Source organism: Temnothorax americanus, unplaced genomic scaffold (genome assembly GCF_048541705.1).
Source record: "Temnothorax americanus isolate GAGA-0224 unplaced genomic scaffold, ASM4854170v1 Scaffold56, whole genome shotgun sequence".
Classification (NCBI taxonomy): domain Eukaryota; kingdom Metazoa; phylum Arthropoda; class Insecta; order Hymenoptera; family Formicidae; genus Temnothorax; species Temnothorax americanus.
In genome coordinates this window covers 84,344-103,883 of record NW_027509712.1, presented here as the reverse complement: position 1 = coordinate 103,883, position 19,540 = coordinate 84,344, and the positions used below count along the sequence as shown (strand labels likewise).

The following is a 19,540-nucleotide window of genomic DNA, read 5'->3' as shown; positions in this document are numbered from 1 at the left end:
GGGTCCGATCACGTCCGATGTTCGACGTACGACGATCCGACATCCAATAACAGAATTTATTATTAAAGACAAAAATTTCCTATTGGATGTCGGATCGTCGTACGTCGAACATCGGACGCAGTGTGAACCCTCCATAAGGCTCCGGACACACACTTTTTCGTAACAGTAACAGTAGGATTTCGACCAATCGTGTTACTCGATTTGGGAACGTATGGCCGTACGTTTTCGAATCGAGCAACGCGATTGGTCGAAATCCTACTGTTACGTTCTACGGAAAGTGTGTGTGGCCAGCTTAATAAATTCTGTTATTGTCGAACATCGAACATCGGACGTGATCGGACGCAATGTGAATCCTCCATTACGTGACAGGCGTGACAGCGCTGGTAGCAGTGCGAACCTTCAGTACTGACTATTCGCGCAACGCGCAACTTGAATGATTGGTTAAGAGCGGCGCGAGCGTCATGCTAGGTCTACAATGCGAGTCGCAAAGTCGTGAGTTGTAAGAGTTGACCACGCACAGTCGATTATTCTCCTCAAATTCGATTGTGCGTGGTCAATTCTTACGACTCACGACTTTACGACTCGCATTGTAGACCTCGCATCAGCGTTACCACGTGGCTACGACTTTTCCCTTTTCCGGTTTCCGGTGCGAAGGAAAAATCTTTATTACGCGATAGTGCCGGTTACACGTGCATATAAATACAGATTACTTTCTCGTTTTCTTCATATTGATCTCTGACAACAGACAGGAGCCAAAAAACGGAAGAAGAGAAGCACACCTTGTTTTCCCTTCAACATGCCTAACACTTGCAATAACTGTAAAAGTCAAATAACTTACCTGGAGTTCAGATACCATTGTACGGTTTGTGATGTATGTATTAGATTGCTTTGGAGAAAAATACTTTCGCCACTTTTCATGACTTTCATGCTTACTATAATTGTGATTTTATTACAGGATTTCGATTTATGTGTAAATTGTAAAGATAAGGACGGTCATCCGCACCCAATGGACAAACTCTCTTCATTGACAGATGTACAGAGATGCTTCGAAATCCTGAAGCATGCACAGGCATGCAGAGATCAAGGCAGAGATGCTGAGTGTAATCTACCCAAATCAATATCATGGCGTTGCCTGATGATGAAGCGAGTGCTGATGCATGCAGATCGTTGCAGAAGAATAAGAAGGAACGTTTACAACTGTATTATGTGTAAACAGCTGATTGATTTTGTGTTCAATTACATAACTTTATCCATTTCGCTCCCCCGTCAAGTGCGAGATGAAGCAGCAACAATTGCAGTAACTATGACTATTACAACATCGACTTTTTGTGTATGTATTACTACTCTAATACAAATTAAAATACATGTTCTATTGCCTTTTTTCAAGCATTGATCTATCAATGTTTGTTAAATAGCAAAATATAGAATGCTATTTAAACTAAGACGAGTGAACTCAGTCCGCAGGTCAGTCCGCAGACAAGCAATTTGCTTTATCTAAGCCTGAGTATCAACAATTGATGCAGATTACCGATGCAGATACGCCCGACCGACAGAAGAAAATGTTCCAAATTCTCAAATGCAATCCATCGTTCATTGCCGCCTTTACTATCGTCGAGTATTTACAACAGTTTGGTCAGCATGGTGGAAGGGTTGGCGACCCATTGGGTCCTAATCAACCCCAACAACAACCCGAGTAGCAAAGTGAGCTCTAGATTATAAGAGTAGCTGAAACCGTCATTACAGTAAACCGTAATTAACACTACATGTTTACTGTATGTGTCATTATATAGTTAATATCTAAAAATATATAAAAACAATTCTTTCTGTTTCTCTAATATTTACTTGAAATTAAAAAATTCAAGATTTAATTTTGCTTTCATCTTCGAATTCTGCCACAGACCATTTTTTCAAATGATCTTTTAGGACAAAAGGGAAGAGAGACAATACTTTGAAACAATTGCCCATTTTATCGTCATTGATTATCATACAATATCCTGATTCAATTTGTTCTTTTTCAACGCTAGTTGCGTTCTGTAAAATCATTTTTAACCGTAAATCAATACCGAGGCTTTTCAAGAACTTTCTCTGCGTCACCGGACCAAACACGATTAATCTATCATCTTTTTGTGCAATTTCTTTCATTAGTAAAAAGTCAACATCCGCAGTCAGATCCGTGGTTCCTGGGTTTTAACAAGGGATCATGCAACTTATGTTGGCGGAATGCGCGAAATGTATCAGTCTTTTCTCTCTCGTGGCCATAATCCATCACTAGCGCAAATCCTCCGTGTTCCCATAAAAATTTGGACATGTGATCTACTATTACAGAACACTGTGGACTTACTTCCACATGATCCCTTTTCTCATGCGGCTAAAGAAAACGCTTTCATTAATCCACTATCTAAAACTTGAACGCTACAGAGCAATGCAAAAATAAATGCTTACAGATAGGTACACTTTACAAGCAGCCGTTGGCACCTGCGAAAGTACATATTGAAATACCTCTTCCGGCGATTTCTGCACTATATCTATTAAGACTTTACTCCAACCTTTGTCAGTTTTCTAAAATCAAGCGTTACTCTTGTAAAAATTATCCTTTTTATATCTCATACATCAATATCGAAGTTTCGACGTTTCCGTACCTGGAATTTGTGTATTGGCAGAACATCGAAAAATTCCTGCGCTACAAATACACTGAACTTTCCAGGAACGTCGTTAATAGAATAATACCAATATAGATAGATTTAATTAATTTCAGCTACAAAAAGCCAAGAAATGGACTTGGTTTACAGTATACCTTAGACACATTCATACCAACTTTTTTATCTTAACGCGTGCAACCGTTAATTCATTATATATTCCGTACTTTCTTAAATTTTTAGAAAAACCATCTCTTAAACCCTAAACGACTTAAACCCATTATTTGGACGTTAAACTCACAACCTAAACTCAAATATTTGAACCTAGTCCGTTTCAGCAGTAGGCCAAGAAACGGACATTATTCACCTACAATATGATTTTCCAGCCATCTTTTCTCTTTGGTTATCATTGGTATTAAAGACTGAAGTGTAATCGAGCTTTCCTTTGGGAAGATCTCAACATTTGTAACATACAGAATTTGCATGTTAAAAAGTTTTTATATATTGAACTACAGGCTCTCATCTAATCTTTTCAAATTCATAATCTTCATAACTGTCAGTCGACTTTATAACTCTCGCCAAGAATTGAATTGAGCATATAATGCAGTCACAACTCGTAATTTTCAACAAAAACAATGACATCAGGTTTTCACCGTAAAAAAAAAGAATAAAATATTCTTGAAACGACAGATATTATCTTTAAGTCTATAAATATTAAATGTGATAGGATATTAGAATATAATTTTTGTAGGAAATAAATTTTAGGAAAATAAAAAGAACGAAAATTATGTCGGCAGATATATCCTTCTTTTTGTACAAAAATTCAGAGATAAGACTTTATTGATCATATAAGAGATATCGTTGTTCTCTGTTGGGAAAATATTCACCAAACATGTACATTATTTGTATTGTTAACTAAAATTCACTAGTCGCTTTGACCCTTACTCCCTTACGAAAAAATACTACAGAAAGACTACTGTAGTTGCGGTACACAAAAAGTACACGAAACTGTAGTAAATATTACAGTAATTACTATAGTTTTGTGTGCATGTTTTTTTTCGCAATTACAGTAGTTTCTTCCATAAGGATACCACTATTCTTTTGAGCCATTGTCGCATCCACGTGTACGCAAGTACGCGAGCTTTATACAATCGTATTTAAAAATGCTTTTATGCCTCCCATATAAATTAACATTTTGCACAATGCAATGTTACACGAGATAATGTGGTGAAAGATTCGGTGTTAAAACATTCTGTCAAAATGCGATATATCCACGTTGGTATAAATCGGTCTCGCTCCGCGTGTACTTGGCGCGAGACACTACCGTGTCTCTTGATATATGCAGACGTCTCTCCATTTCCAAAATTCAGTTAACATGTCGCAATATAAAAGCTTCACATGTAGCTCATTTCTCACAGAAGCTTACGGTTGCATTTGGTACTCAAAATCTTGCGATTCGTCTATTTACAATGGATCATAACTTTAATAGCTCCGCCTGCTCCAGTCCTACTGGTTTCAAAGGCTTGCTTGGTCTCCTCTATCTTGTAATTATGAGTGATCAACGGCTTCACGTCTACCTTGCCAGACGCGACGAGATTCAATGCGTCGTTGTAGCTACGAAATCGGGAAAAAGGTCATATAAAATAATCTCCTATCAAGCGTTAAAATAATTCATCTGTGAAAATTCAATAAATTAAAAACTATATACAAAACTCTTGATTACAATTTTCTTAAACTATTTTCCGCCGTAATAATTAATTTGGCACGGCAATCATCTTGGCATTTAATTTGTCACGAAGTATCGGAGTTGGTTATATCTTTTCTATTTAACGTACAACTCTTAACTAATTGAAACTTACTCATTTGCGTATCGAAAGACACCCCTGATGTCGACTTCTCTCGTTAGGGCATTTATCAGTGGAATTTGCACCTCTGAAGTACCCAATCCCACTAACACCACGACTCCACCGGTTTCGGTCGCCTGATATAATATAAATATGATTAATCTAATTTATCTACTAGCCAACTAATTTTAAATAATCTAATTTAAAAAAAAAATGTATTTCGTAACTTACGAGAATCGCTAAACGAATAGTGGCTTGTGCACCGCAAGCGTCTATCGTCCTGTTAGGTTCACCCTCGAAGATTGCATGAATGTCAGCCACTGTATCCTCCTCTGATCTTTTCTTTTGCACCAGATACGTGCCGTCGGCGCCGAGTTTCTTCGCTACGTTCAGTCTACTTTCCACCATATCTATAAACATAAATCGCGTCTATTTACATCTTATTTATAAAGTTGTATAGGCTTGCATTTAGAATTCTTCGAGGGAGGAATTGTGCTACTTGTGAAACGCATTGTGCTACTTACAAAAGAGAAAATATGCATTACTTCAGAAGAAAGATGGCCTCCTTGAAAAGATAGCGCTCTATGTCTTCAATGCGTAAGTAGTTCAAATTTGCAATATAAAAATCGAGAGAAAAATGACTACTAGACGCGACACTTTGTGACTGCGTGACCTCGGTTTACACATTCCTGCTCCACAAGCAGTATCTGTCATGCTAAATGCAGCCTCGATGAGGCTTATCTCGCGTTCGATTGCAACACCACTCCACTACTCCACATCTTGAATGTACAATGTGAATGTTTTTCTCTCATTTGCTATTACATGAATTGACAATTATACTATAACTTAATATCTCATCGTTTCGCAAATAGATTTGTGATATATCGTTAAAACTTCTGTTATCGCAGCGCGATATACAAACGCAATCACTACAGAATTTTCCGTTAAGTGACCACATGTCGCTCTATATCGCAAGTTAACTTCAATAAGAAGATACTGAAATAATATTTTAACTTATAATAGAAATCCAATATTTAATAAAATGCAGATAATTTTTTAGAAAATAACAGAATTTCGATACCGCAGTTAGTTTTGTAAGAATATATAAAAGACGAGGTATAATTTTTCTTTTATTTTCCATCGAATTGTTATTTATTAACGTATTATCTCATATCTTTTAGTTGTTTGTAATAATTACTTGAAGTAGTGATTGATGATAAAGAAAAATGTTGAAACATAGGTTGAAATTTTTTTTTTTTTGCCACAAATTTTATCTTTTAAACACATACCCGTGATAACTACTGTGTTCGCGCCCATGATGGCTTTGGCTATCAGCAACGTGAACGTTTTTCTCTCGTCATTCGTCATTACGTAAATTGACAATTACATAACTTGATATCTACTAATCGTTTCGCAAACGGATTTTTAATATATCGTTAAAACTTCTATTATCGCAGTGCGATATACAAACGTAGTGACTGCAGAATTTTCCATTAAGTGACAACATGTCGTTCTGTGTGTATCGCGTTTACTTTACTTCAATAAAAAAAATACTGAAATACTATTTTAACATTAATAATAAAAACTCAATATTTAATAAAATGCAGAGAATTTTTGAGAAAATAACTGAATTTCGATACCACAATTAGTTTCGTAAGACTGTAGACGAGGTATAATTTTTCCTTTATTTTCCATCATAATTGTTATTTATTAACGTATTATATCATACCTTTTAGTTGTTTGTAATGATTACTTGAAGTATTGATTGATAATAAAGAAAATTGTTGAAACATAGGTTAAAATATATTTTTCTTTCGCCTCAAATTTTATCCTTTAAACACATACCCGTGATAACTATTTTGTTCGCGCCCATGGCTTTGGCTACCAGCAACGTCACCAAACCGATCGGGCCAGCACCCAGAATTAATACTTTGGAATTGATTCCGATTTCAGCACGTTTGCAAGTGTGTACTGCCACTGACAATGGCTCTAAAAGCGCTCCTTCCTCTAAACTCACATGATCGGGCAATCTGTTACAAAAGATCACAAATGCAGAAGTTAATTTTCTTTCCATCTGCGACGAGATTTTTTATCAAATTATTTTATTGTATTCAAAAAAGTTCTACCTAGCTGCCTTGCATCATTGTTTGCATACTATCGATTTCACCGTAATTATGTGTAAGCGAGATACGTAATTAACTGTGCGTACTTGAAACAGAAATCGGCTGCATGTTTGTAAAAACGTCTTAAGCTGCCGTGCACGGGTGGGGTTGCGCAAAACACAATATCCTTGCACAGATTATAACGTCCTTCTTTGCAATACGTGCATATCCTGCAAGGCACACCGGGCTCAATGGCAACACGATCACCGACCTATAAAAAAATAAAAAAAAATAACAAGAAAATATCAAGAACATATCATATTATATATATTTTGTGTATGGGAGAATAATGCGAATAAATTCTTTAATATTACCTATAGGTGCTTTCTATTTACTGACACAAGTTGACACAAGTGTTGTTCTATCTTTGTTACTCATTAAATGCAAAGAAAAGATAGAATGACATTTGTGTCGACTTGTGTCAATAAATGAAAAGCATGCTATATTAGCTCACAAGAAAAAGTAATTAATTGTAAGTAAATATACGTGCATGATATTATGTACTTTTAAATTCTTGACATTTTTTCCAAGCTTGGAAACGGTTCCGGAAGACTCGTGACCGATGATCATGGGTTTCTTCACTATAAAATCGCCGATTCTGCCATTAACTAGATAATGAACATCCGACCCACAGATTCCTACGCATCCCATTTCCAAGAGCACTTCTATAAAAGAACATATTTCCAGCTTATTAAAAAAACAGTCCAAAAATGTAGCTTCTAAAATCTTCTCCATCCAAATTCTCCCATAGTACGATGAACTTAAATTCTAATCTCAAAACTTTATTCTTCTTCTCATATCTTTTTAATCTTAGTGCGACTTCTTTTATTCATCAATAGATGAATACAACTTAAAACAAAGAGTCTTCAACTAATTAAGATCCAAATATACGTGCGAAGATTCAATAGCTTTAGATTGAAATTAATCTTCTTGATTTATCACTGCGTATCTGGAACAGCATTACCTACATATATTACTTCAATGAGCGTTATCGTATGTATTAATAGCACTCAAAGTAAATTGATCCATACAAAAGTGTTATGCAATCGAATAAAGAACTCTTCTTTCGCATTTCAAATATAAACTAACAATAAGTTTTTCTACGATTTTCCTCTAATAAAAATAATATCACCGGCAAACGCTGATTAATTTAATAATATGCTTTTTATAAGAACAATATTATTAATACCAATTATACGGTTCTAATGCATTTCTTATTGTCAATAGTACATATTACTGATATTTTTGCCAAATATTTATTATAATCGATAAAAAAAACTAGTAAATATTAATAAAAGGCATGTCTTACCATTTTCCTCTGGTTCTTCGATACTCGTATTTTCCTGAAGCAGAAAAAATTACCCGTGAATCTAATCACTAAATTAAATTACAGGAAACATACTTATTCACAACATTCTAAAATCTGCGCACGTAATAATAATAAAACAATTACAAAGCTTGACATTCCAGAAAATAAACTGTATGGAATAATTATTATCAGTTTAAAACTTTTTACTTATTTTTTTGTAGGATATATCAAATGGCAAAAAATATCTAACAAAAATTGCCATAATGCAGCAAAAGGCAATTGTTGCTTAACACAGACGATCGAATGATATGAATTTAAAGATCAATCCATTAATATCGTGGCGCACGTGCAATCGATTTACTTAAGGCAACTGCAGTATCGTGTGCAGTTGCCTTAAGTAGTTATATTCAAGAATCTGGATCAACACATGTAATTGTAAACATACTAATCTGAACAGTTTTCACCATATTAATTAACATTAAAGAATTATTTATAGCTTTTATTCTCTCAAAACAAGTATGATTTGTTTCACTTTCATTTTCTATATGCTATATTATTCTTACATAAGAAATTGTTGAATTAAAAATAATTGATAAGAATTTATTTTTGTAAAATTATAAATTCTTTATTTACGAAATACAAAGTGATTTTAGAAAAATGGAATTCCTCATCTTTTTGCTTGCATAAAACTATATTAGAAACAGATGATAAGAAAACCGTATCAGTTAATTCCTGATTTTCAAAAGTTATCTATTTAAAAAAAAATGTGATTTTTTATTATTTGCCTGCAAAAAAATAAACAAATTTAAATTTGATGTAAGATTATAAATTTAGTTTCGCAAAATTATGTATCTTTTAAAAAAATAGATATAAAAGTTTAAATCGTAATATTGCAATCATAAAAATATTTTACATTTTTCAAGTTTTCACAAGTATGTTAATAACGTCAATCCATAAAATAAGACGTAAATATTTAAAACAAAAAAACGAGCGTAATATCAGAGTGGTTACAATCTAGTGATTTAAAGGGTAAATATACAAATAATCGAATATACATGAATAATTTAACGTTAGTTTACAGTAGGAGTTCGACAGTTATTGATAGCATTAAGCTATCAATAATACCGTTACGAAATTATAACAAACTCACTTTCACTTTCTACAAAAAGAGCGACAAAAGATTGACTCTATCTTTGATAATTTAGAGATGCATTATCTTGTGTTTTCTATATATTTAAAATAAAATAATCGTGTATTCAAATGCAAAGGAAAAAAAGATGAAAGTAAAATTGTAAGAAATTCACAAAACGTATATAAAAAATATTTAGAAAATGTTAACTAAAATAAAAAAAATATTATAAACTTCTTTCAGAAATTTTACACAGGCGCGAATATAAATTTAAATCGCATATTTAATTTAATAAACTTTAATTAAATACAAATTGTATGTGTTATTATAAAATTATACACATAAACGCACTAACTGATATACGAAACGGAAATAACTATAAAATTTTTCACTTTTTTAGCAAAAGGTAAAATATAATTAAAAAATTTAAAGCCTCGTTTAATTTCCATCGTCTATTAAATATAAATTAGCTAATGAAAGTTTGCAGCGTGATTGAAATAAGATGTAGCGCGTTCGATTCGAGCATGAGTAAACGCAGCCGTGCAAGTTCATCATGCTTCTGTATCGTGTTACTAACCAGGCGCAAATCGTTGATGCCATACAGTACAGCGGAGAGATTGTTCTTAGCCATGGTTTTTCCAAAATTTGAAACAGATAAGATAAGTATAGTGATCCGCCTGCGTCAAGTTGCTTCCGGATATTTTGATAAACACAGAACGCACGGGACGGGACTAAGCGTCCAAGAGAGAACTCGCTGCTATATATATACACGCCCCGCAATTATACGTATATATACGTATGAAGCTATCACCGCGACCTTAATATTATCGTTTTCTTCACTACCACCACTATCAGCGATCATCCTTCGCGGCGGCCACTCTAGAAAACTTCTTCTTCTGTACTTATACACTTGAAGCTGAACTTGAGCTTGGACAATCGCTTCTTGGGAACGACGAATTGTCTCGAAAGATCGGAAATCCTTAGTGTACAATCTATATTTAGAAAAAGTATTTTTTAAAATTCTTCTAATAGGTTCAACGTTTTAAGAAAAGGGATGATATTAGACTCTCCGATTGGAAAGGACTAAAGGAGAAAATTGAGAAAATCATAAAATCTGACATATGGTCTACAAATGTTGGAGAAATCTTATCTCTTATGTGAAAGGTTTATTAATATATAAATTACTTAAATAAACACTTAACGTTTTTTTGTACGTCGACTGATAGTGTGAATTACCAGTTGATAGCAAACCAAAGTATTTTATCACAAAGAATATCGACTAGATAGTATTTAGTTATATATTGAAGAATGAACCCTATGTATGTCATAAAGTACATTTATGAATCCTTTACTTTAAATGATAAAATATTCCACATGTCTATTTTACCATTAAAATATAGTATTTAAATAATATAAAAGACTTCTAAGTATTCAACAAAATGCATGACAGTTTTTAGATTTTTAAGGTTTTACTCGATCTAAAATGCTGGAATTATTTTCTTAAATGAACATAAAGCTTTTGAGAGCAGTACTGTTAAATATGTAAGCTACCTGTTTTAATTTGGACTATTTCTTATTTTATGTTACACAGAAAAGATTTTATTGTTACACGTATGTCTTTGTATAATAAATTGTCTCGTCGATATGTGCAGATTGTGTTATAATGAAGGGGGATGAATGTAGAAAATGCAACGAATTATGCAAAATGCAACAAGAGTATTATTGAATGCAAAAATTTAAGATGTTTCTTAGCGATTGCTGAATATATCGATACCCAATATTTCAACAATCGCTAAGAAACATCTTAAATATAATTTCTGCATTAGATAATACTCTCTTTGTATTTTGCATAATTCGTTGCATTTTCTACATTCTCGCGAATTATCGGCATGCAATGGCCAGTCTTTCACCGCAAAAAAAAATATTCTTGAAACGACAGATATTATCTTTAAGTCTATAAATATTAAATGTGATAGGATATTAGAATATAATTTTTGTAGGAAATAAATTTTAGGAATATAAAGAAAACGAAAATTATATGTCGGCAGATATATCCTTCTATTTGTACAAAAATTCAGAGATAAGACTTTATTGATCATATAAGAGATATCGTTGTTCTCTGTTGGGAAAATATTCACCAAACATGTACATTATTTGTATTGTTAACTAAAATTCACTAGTCGCTTTGACCCTTACACCCTTACGAAAAAATACTACAGAAAGACTAGTAGTTGCGGTGCACAAAAAGCACACGAAACTGTAGTAAATATTACAGTAATTGCTATAGTTTTATGTGCATGTTTTTTTCGCAATTACAGTTGTTCCTTTCATACGGACACCGCTATTCTTTTGAGCCATTGTCGCATCCACGTGTACGTATTACGTAAACTCTATACAATGGTATTTAAAAATGCTTTTATGCATCCCATATAAATTAACATTTCGCACAATGCAATGTTACACGAGATAATGTGATGAAAGATTCAACGTTAAAACATTCTGTCAAAATGCGATAATATCCACGTTGATATAAATATATCCAGACGTCTCTCCATTTCCATATCTCGATTAAGTTAAACGCCAAATTAAAATAACTGATAAAAATGGTAAAATTTAATTAACATGTCGCAATATAAAAGCTTTACAAGTAGCTCATTTCTCATAGAAGCTTACGGTTGCATTTGGTACTCAGAATCCTGCGATTCGTCTATTTACAATGGATCATAACTTTAATAGCTCCGCCTGCTCCAGTCCTACTGGTCTCAAAGGCTTGCTTGGCCTCCTCTATCTTGTAATTATGAGTGATCAACGGGTTCACGTTTATCTTGCCAGACGCGACCAGATTCAATGCGTCGTTGTAGCTACAAATCGGGAAAAAGATCACATAGAATAATCTCCTATCAAGTGTTAAAATAATTCATCTGTGAAAATTCAATAAATTAAAAACTACAAACTCTTGATTGCAATTTTCTTAAACTATTTTCCGCCGTAATAATTAATTTGGCACGGCAATCATCTTGGCATTTAATTTGTCATGAAGTATCGGAGTTGGTTATATCTTTTCTATTTAACGTACAACTCTTAACTAATTGAAACTTACTCATTTGCGTATCGGAAGACACCCCTGATGTCGACTTCTCTCGTTAGGGCATTTATCAGTGGAATTTGCACCTCTGAAGAACCCAATCCTACTAACACCATGACTCCACCGGTTTCGGTCGCCTGATATAATATAAATATGATTAATCTAATTTATCTACTAGCCAACTAATTTTAAATAATCTAATTTTAAAAAAGATGTATTTTGCAACTTACGAGAATCGCTAAACGAATGGAGGCTTGTGCACCGCAAGCGTCTATCGTCCTGTTAGGTTCACCCTCGAAGATTGTATGAATATCAGCCACTGTATCCTCCTCCGATCTATTATTTTGCACCAGATACGTGCCGTCGGCGCCGAGTTTCTTCGCTACGTTCAGTCTACTTTGCACCATGTCTATAAACATAAATCGCGTCTATTTACATCTTATTTATAAGTTGTATAGGCTTGCATTTAAAATTATTCGAGGGAGGACTTGTGCTACTTGTGAAACGCATTGTGCTACCTACAAAAAAGGAAATATGCATTATTTAGGGAGAAAAATGGCCTCCTTGAAAAGACAGCGCTCTATGTCTTCAATGCGTAGTTCAAATTTGCAATAGACAAATGACTACTAGACGCGACACTTTGTGACTGCATGACCTCGGTGATACACATTCCTGTTCCACAAGTAGTATCTATCATGCTAAATGCAGCCTCGATGAGGCTTATCTCGATCGCAATCGATTGCAACACCACTACTCCACTACTCCACATCTTGAATGTACAATGTGAATGTTTTTCTCTCATTTGCTATTACATAAATTGACAATTACTATAATTTGATATCTTATCGTTTCGCAAATAGATTTGTGATTGTGATATATCGTTAAAACTTCTGTTATCGCAGCGCGATATACAAACGTAGTCACTGCAGAATTTTCCGTTAAGTGACCACATGTCGCTCTATATCGCAAGTTAACTTCAATAAGAAGATACTGAAATACTATTTTAACTTATAATAGAAATCCAATATTTAATAAAATGCAGAGAATTTTTGAGAAAATAACTGAATTTCGATACCACAGTTAGTTTCGTAATAAGACTATAGACGAGGTATAATTTTTCATTTATTTTCCATCATAATTGTTATTTATTAACGTATTGTGTCATACACACCTTTACGTTGTTGTTTGTAAAGATTACTTGAAGTATTGATTGATAATGAAGAAAATCCACCTAAAAAAAGACATTAAAATTTGACACACACACACACACACACACACACACACACACACACACACACACACACACACACACACACACACACACACACACACACACACACACACACACACACACACACACACACACTCTCTCTCTCTCTCTCTCTCTCTCTCTCTCTCTCTCTCACACACACACACACACACACACACACACACACACACACACACACACACACACACACACACACACTCTCTCTCTCTCTCTCTCACACACACACACACACACACACACACACACACACACACACACACACACACACACACATTTTATAAAATTACAATTTTCCGACGTTTTAGAACATTCTGAACACATTGGTATCAAAAACTAAAAAAAAAAAAAAACAATTTTTTCTTCGGTCTTTTCTACCCCTATTTCATATATAATTCTTTAAGTTGATTAGACCTAGCTTTATATGCGATCAAAGGTCCATATACGAAGTTTATGAAAACAAAGCTTCCCCTATGAAGAAGCAAAAATGTAAAAAAAAAAAAAACGCCAAGTATATTTTAGACAAAATAATTTTATAAATAGTATTAGACAAATAATGAAATATTTATTTAAGAAACACAAAAAAATAAATATAATGGCATGAGAAAGAAGTGAAATCAAAGTATTATTCCATGTATATTTATTAGAGTAAGTAATATTTCGCAAGATATATATTTTGTGCGCATGAAATTGAATTTAAAGGAAAATGGTAATTTTGTCGGTTATACAGACAACTCCGGCATCATCTTAAACCTTGTATTTCTCATGTGTGATTCCAGTATAATCGAGTTAAACAATAATATTATGTTTAGTAATAATTTATGTTATTATATTGTATATGTAATACATTCAAATTATCTTTTTACAGTAATAAACTTATATTGTATAAAATTATTTGTTTGTATATGCCATGTTACACCTAAATACCATCTTCGATTGTTGTTTCTCACATAATTTGGTGCTTATTGTCGATGCAACTAAACCCTTTTCAATTTCTGCACTTTTCATTACGCTATCTATTGTATTTTATATCTTTTCATTTTATTATGTCGTTGTATTTCATACATTTTAAATGTCTTCTGCATCCTATATTAAGTCTACAGCAATTTTGAAATAGTTTATAAAATATTGTACTCATATTCCTTTAAATTCAATTTCACGCACAAAATATATATCTTGCGAAATATTACTTACTCTAATAAATATAATTAGAATAATACTTTGATTTCACTTCTTTTTCATGCCATTAAATTTATTTTTTTGTGTTTTTTAAATAAATATTTTCATTATTTGTCTAATATTATTTATAAAATTTTGTCTAAAATATACTTGGCGTTTTATTTTTACATTTTTAATGTCTCTTTTTTAGGTGGATCTTATTAATAAATTATTATATAATTGGCGTGAGATGCTACCGCGTTTCTTGATTGTTGAAACATAGGTTGAAATATATTTTTCTTTCGCCTCAAATTTTATCCTTTAAACACATACCCGTGATAACTATTTTGTTCGCGCCCATGGCTTTGGCTACCAGCAACGTCATCAAACCGATCGGGCCAGCACCCAGAATTAATACTTTGGAATTGATTCCGATTTCGGCCCGTTTGCAACTGTGTACTGCCACTGACAATGGCTCTAAAAGCGCTCCTTCCTCTAAACTCACATGATCGGGCAATCTGTTACAAAAGATCACAAATGCAGAAGTTGAATTTTTTTCCATCTGCGACGATATGTTTTATCAAATTATTTTATTGTATTAAAAAAAAAAGCTCTACTAATTATGTGTAAGCGAAATACGTAATTAACTATGCGTACTTGAAACAGAAATCGGCTGCATGCTTGTAGAAACGTCTTAAGCTGCCGTGCACGGGTGGAGTTGCGCAAAACACCATATCTTTGCACAGATTATAACGTCCTTCTTTGCAATACGTGCATGTCCTGCAAGGCACACCGGGCTCAATGGCAACACGATCACCGACCTATAAAGAAATAAAAAAAAATAACAAGAAAATATCAAGAACATATCATATTATATATTTTATATATGGGAGAATAATGCGAATAAATTCTTTAATATTACCTATAGGTGCTTTCTATTTACTGACACAAGTTGACACAAGTGTTGTTCTATCTTTGTTACTCATTAAATGCAAAGAAAAGATAGAATGACATTTGTGTCGACTTGTGTCGATAAATGAAAAGCATGCTATATTAGCTCACAAGAGAAAGTAATTAATTGTAAGTAAATATACGTGCATGACGTACTTTTAAATTCTTGACATTTTTTCCAAGCTTGGAAACGGTTCCGGAAGACTCGTGACCGATGATCATGGGTTTCTTCACTATAAAATCGCCGATTCTGCCATGAACAAGATAATGAACATCCGATCCACAGATTCCGACGCATCCCATTTCCACGAGCACTTCTGTAAAAGAACATGATATTTCCAGCTTATTAAAAAAACAGTCCAAAAATGTAGCTTCTAAAATCTTCTCCATCCAAATTCTCCCATAGTACGATGAACTTAAATTCTAATCTCAAAACTTTATTCTTCTTCTCATATCTTTCTAATCTTAATGCGACTTCTTTTATTCATCAATAGATGAATACAACGCGAATACAACGCATTAAAACAAAGAGTCTCTTTAACTAATTAAGATCCAAATATACGAAGCTTCAACAGTTTTAGATTGAAAATAATCTTCTTAATTTTTATCACTACGTATCTGGAACAGCATTAGGGAAGACCGGGGCGAAGTCGTCACCGGGGCGGAGTCGTCATTGCAATTATCTCGAAACCTGTATGTTGTGTGAACTCGCCGCGCCATTAATATAGTAAACGCTACTTATGGTGCCTAGGTGACCAAGGGAGTTTAGTGAGATTATGTGCCAAAATCGTTGTGATTTTTGTTAAGGAAAACGTGTTTTTAGAAATCAAAAGTGAAAATTTTTGCGCATCGCTAATTTCTTTAAGTAAGTGATTTTAAAGAGTAATGCATGCTGAACACGAATCCAGTGGTTTTTTTATTTTCATTGAATTCTAATATTTTATGAGCGACCAAACTTGAAACTTATGTTCGGGGCAAAGTCGTCACCAAGCCATATCATGGAGGCTTCGGACGAAAATCAAAGTCAAAGAAGCAGCAGTGGTCGATAATATGTGCTGCGTGTGCTCAGATATGACAGTAGAGCTGACGAGAAACGTGCGAGCGTAGGGCACACAAGTGTGTGCGCTTTTCTTGTAATTATTTTCTGCCATCGTGTTTTAATTAATGTTTCCATTTTTCTATTAAAAAAAATTAATAAAATGTATCCTATCATTTTTCATGATCGAAATTGTGAATTTTTATTTAAAATTCAGTCCTAGAATAAAGTGACAACTCCGCCCCGGCAATTTTGACATTTCAATTGAAGCACCTTTGTCGTTTTCACTCTATACCAGTTGAACAAAGCGACGAAGACCAAAAAATGTCCGTATAAATTTTGTAACCAAAGGTTCACTCTTTACAACGGTATACCACATTTTACTAAAATTATTTGTTTTATTGTTAAAAATCGGCACTGCAAAAATAGTGACGACTTCGCCCCGGTCTCCCCTACATATATTACTTCAATAAGCGTCATCGTATGTATTAATAGCACTCAACGTAATTTGATTCGTACAAAAGTGTTATGCAATCGAATAATAAAGAATTCTTCTTTCGCGTTTCAAATATAAACTAAGTTTTTCTACGATTTTCCTCTAATAAAAATAATATCACCAGCAAACCCTGATTAATTTAATAATATGCTTTTTATAAGAACAATATTATTAATATCAATTATTATACGATTCTAATGCATTTCTCTTTGTCAATAGTACACATAACTGATATTTTTGCCAAATATTTATTATAATCGATAAAAAAACTAGTAAATATTAATAAAAGTCATGTCTTACCATTTTCCCCTGGTTCTTCGATACTCGTATTTTCCTGAAGCAGGAAAAATTACCCGTGAATCTAATCACTAAATTAAATTACAGGAAACATATCTTTATTCACAACATTCTAAAATCTGCGCACGTAATAATAATAAAACAATTACAAAGCTTGACATTCCAGAAAATAAACTGTATGGAATAATTATTATCAGTTTAGAACTTTTTACTTATTTTTTGTAGGATATATCAAATGGCAAAAAATACCTAACAAAAATTGTCATAATGCAGCAAAAGGAAATTGTTGCTTAACACAGATGCTCGAATGATATAAATTTAAAGATCAATCCGTTAATATCGAGGCGCACGTGCAATCGATTTACTTAAGGCAACTGCAATATCGTGTGCAGTTGTCATAAAGTTATATTCAAGAATCTGGATCAACACATGTAATTGTAAACATACTAATCTGAACAGTTTTCACCATATTAATTAACATTAAAGAATTATTTATAGCTTTTATTCTCTTTGTTTCATTTTCATTTTCTATATGCTATATTATTCTTACATAAGAAATTGTTGAATTAAAAATAATTGATAAGAATTTATTTTTGTAAAATCATAAATTCTTTATTTACGAAATACAAAGTGATTTTAGAAAAATGGAATTTCTCATCTTTTTGCTTGCTTAAAACTATATTAGAAACAGATGATAAGAAAACCGGATCAGTTAATTCCTGATTTTCAAAAGTTATCTATTTAAAAAAAATGTGATTCTTTATTATTTACCTGCAAAAAAAATAAACAAATTTAAATTTGATGTAAGATTATAAATTTAGTTTCGCAAAATTATGTTTCTTTAAAAAAAAAAATAGATATAAAAGTTTAAATCGTAATATTGCAATCATAAAAATATTTTACATTTTTCAAGTTTTCACAAGTATGTGTTAATAACGTCAATCCATAAAATAAGACATAAATATTTAAAACAAAAAAACAAGCGTAATATCAGAGTGGTTACAATCTAGTGATTTAAAGGGTAAATATACAAATAATCGAATATACGCATGAATAATTTAACGTTAGTTTACAGTAGTTCAACAGTTATTGATAGCATTAAGCCATCAATAATATCGTTACGAAATGAACAAACTCACTTTCACTTTCTACAAAAAGAGCGACAAAAGATTGACTCTATCTTTGATAATTTATTTAGAGATGCATTATCTTGTGTTTCCTATATTTAAAATAAAATAATCGTGTATTCAAATGCAAAGGAAAAAAAGAAGAAAGTAAAATTGTAAGAAATTCACAAAATGTATAAAATATTTAGAGAATGTTAACTAAAATAAAAAGAATATTATATAAACTTCTTATTTCAGAAATTTTTTACACAACCGCGAATATAAATTTAAATCGCATATTTAATTTAATAAACTTTAATTAAATAAAAATTGTATATGTTATTATAAAATTATACACATAAACTAACTGATTATACGAAACGAAAATAACTACAAATTTTTCACTTTTATAGCAAAAGGTAAAATATAATTAAGAAATTTAAAGCCTCGTTTAATTTCCATCGTCTTTTAAATATAAATTAGCCAATGAAAATTTGCAGCGTGATTGAAATAATAAGATCATGAAAGTGGCGCGTTCGATTCGAGCATGAGCAAACGCAGCCGTGCAAGTTCATCATGCTTCCGTATCGTGTACTAACCAGGCGTAAATCGTTGATGCCATACAGTACAGCGGAGAGATTGTTCTTAGCCATGGTCGCCATAGTTTCTCCTGCGAAAATTTGCAACAGATAAATAGTGATCCGCCTGCGTCAAGTTGCTCCCGGATATTTTGATAAACACAGAACGCACGGGACGGGACTCAGCGTCCAAGAGAGAACTCGCTGCTATTATATACACGCCCCGCAATTATATGTATATACGTATGAAGCTATCACCGCGACCTTATTATCGTCGTTTACTTTCACTACCACCACTATCAGCGATCATCCTTCGCGGCGTAAATTTACCGAACAGTCCAATTTGTGCACATTTCGCAATCGCACCTTCAACCGTTGCGCAATGTCATCGCGGAAACACGCTGTTTTTACGGGAACTATTAAATCGATTTGTACTGTACATGCATGCATGCAGTTCCACTTTTCCTCTCCGCGCTGTCAATCGAC

General features: G+C 33.0%; 2 protein-coding genes, 1 long non-coding RNA gene and 1 pseudogene across 12 annotated transcripts; 1 reads left to right on the top strand and 3 right to left on the bottom strand.

Annotated features, from left to right (window-relative positions):
• Window positions 1–392: 392 nt before the first annotated feature.
• Window positions 393–3,580, top strand: LOC143904703 (uncharacterized). Of its 3 annotated transcripts, none has more exons than XM_077419564.1 (5): window positions 447–468; window positions 594–646; window positions 746–857; window positions 1,032–1,330; window positions 1,458–3,580. In XM_077419564.1, exons 1-5 carry the CDS (start codon window positions 462–464, stop codon window positions 1,695–1,697), a joined length of 711 nt encoding a protein of 236 aa, XP_077275690.1. In that variant the 5' UTR covers window positions 447–461; the 3' UTR covers window positions 1,698–3,580. The 3 variants fall into 3 exon arrangements, with proteins under 3 accessions (XP_077275691.1, XP_077275690.1, XP_077275689.1); XM_077419563.1 differs by having other exon boundaries at window positions 746–871; window positions 956–1,330; XM_077419565.1 differs by lacking the exon at window positions 594–646 and having other exon boundaries at window positions 393–492; window positions 746–871; window positions 956–1,330.
• LOC143904693 (protein arginine methyltransferase NDUFAF7, mitochondrial-like) lies at window positions 1,858–2,732 on the bottom strand (annotated as a pseudogene).
• LOC143904702 (sorbitol dehydrogenase) lies at window positions 3,422–19,491 on the bottom strand. 8 transcript variants are annotated; one of them, XM_077419555.1, is made up of 10 exons: window positions 19,076–19,466; window positions 17,374–17,407; window positions 15,698–15,858; window positions 15,248–15,411; window positions 14,924–15,108; window positions 13,337–13,396; window positions 12,396–12,574; window positions 12,181–12,302; window positions 11,754–11,941; window positions 9,657–11,674 (listed from the first exon to the last, which is right to left on the bottom strand). In XM_077419555.1, exons 1-9 carry the CDS (start codon window positions 19,136–19,138, stop codon window positions 11,788–11,790), a joined length of 1,122 nt encoding a protein of 373 aa, XP_077275681.1. In that variant the 5' UTR covers window positions 19,139–19,466; the 3' UTR covers window positions 9,657–11,674; window positions 11,754–11,787. The 8 variants fall into 8 exon arrangements, with proteins under 8 accessions (XP_077275683.1, XP_077275685.1, XP_077275686.1 ...); XM_077419557.1 differs by lacking the exons at window positions 9,657–11,674; window positions 11,754–11,941 and adding an exon at window positions 3,422–4,250 and having other exon boundaries at window positions 19,076–19,489; XM_077419554.1 differs by having other exon boundaries at window positions 9,657–11,941; window positions 19,076–19,465.
• LOC143904706 (uncharacterized) lies at window positions 18,217–19,069 on the bottom strand. Its single transcript, XR_013259018.1, has 2 exons — window positions 18,845–19,069; window positions 18,217–18,589 (listed from the first exon to the last, which is right to left on the bottom strand). It is a non-coding gene; the product is annotated as an uncharacterized LOC143904706 (long non-coding RNA).
• Window positions 19,492–19,540: the final 49 nt, after the last annotated feature.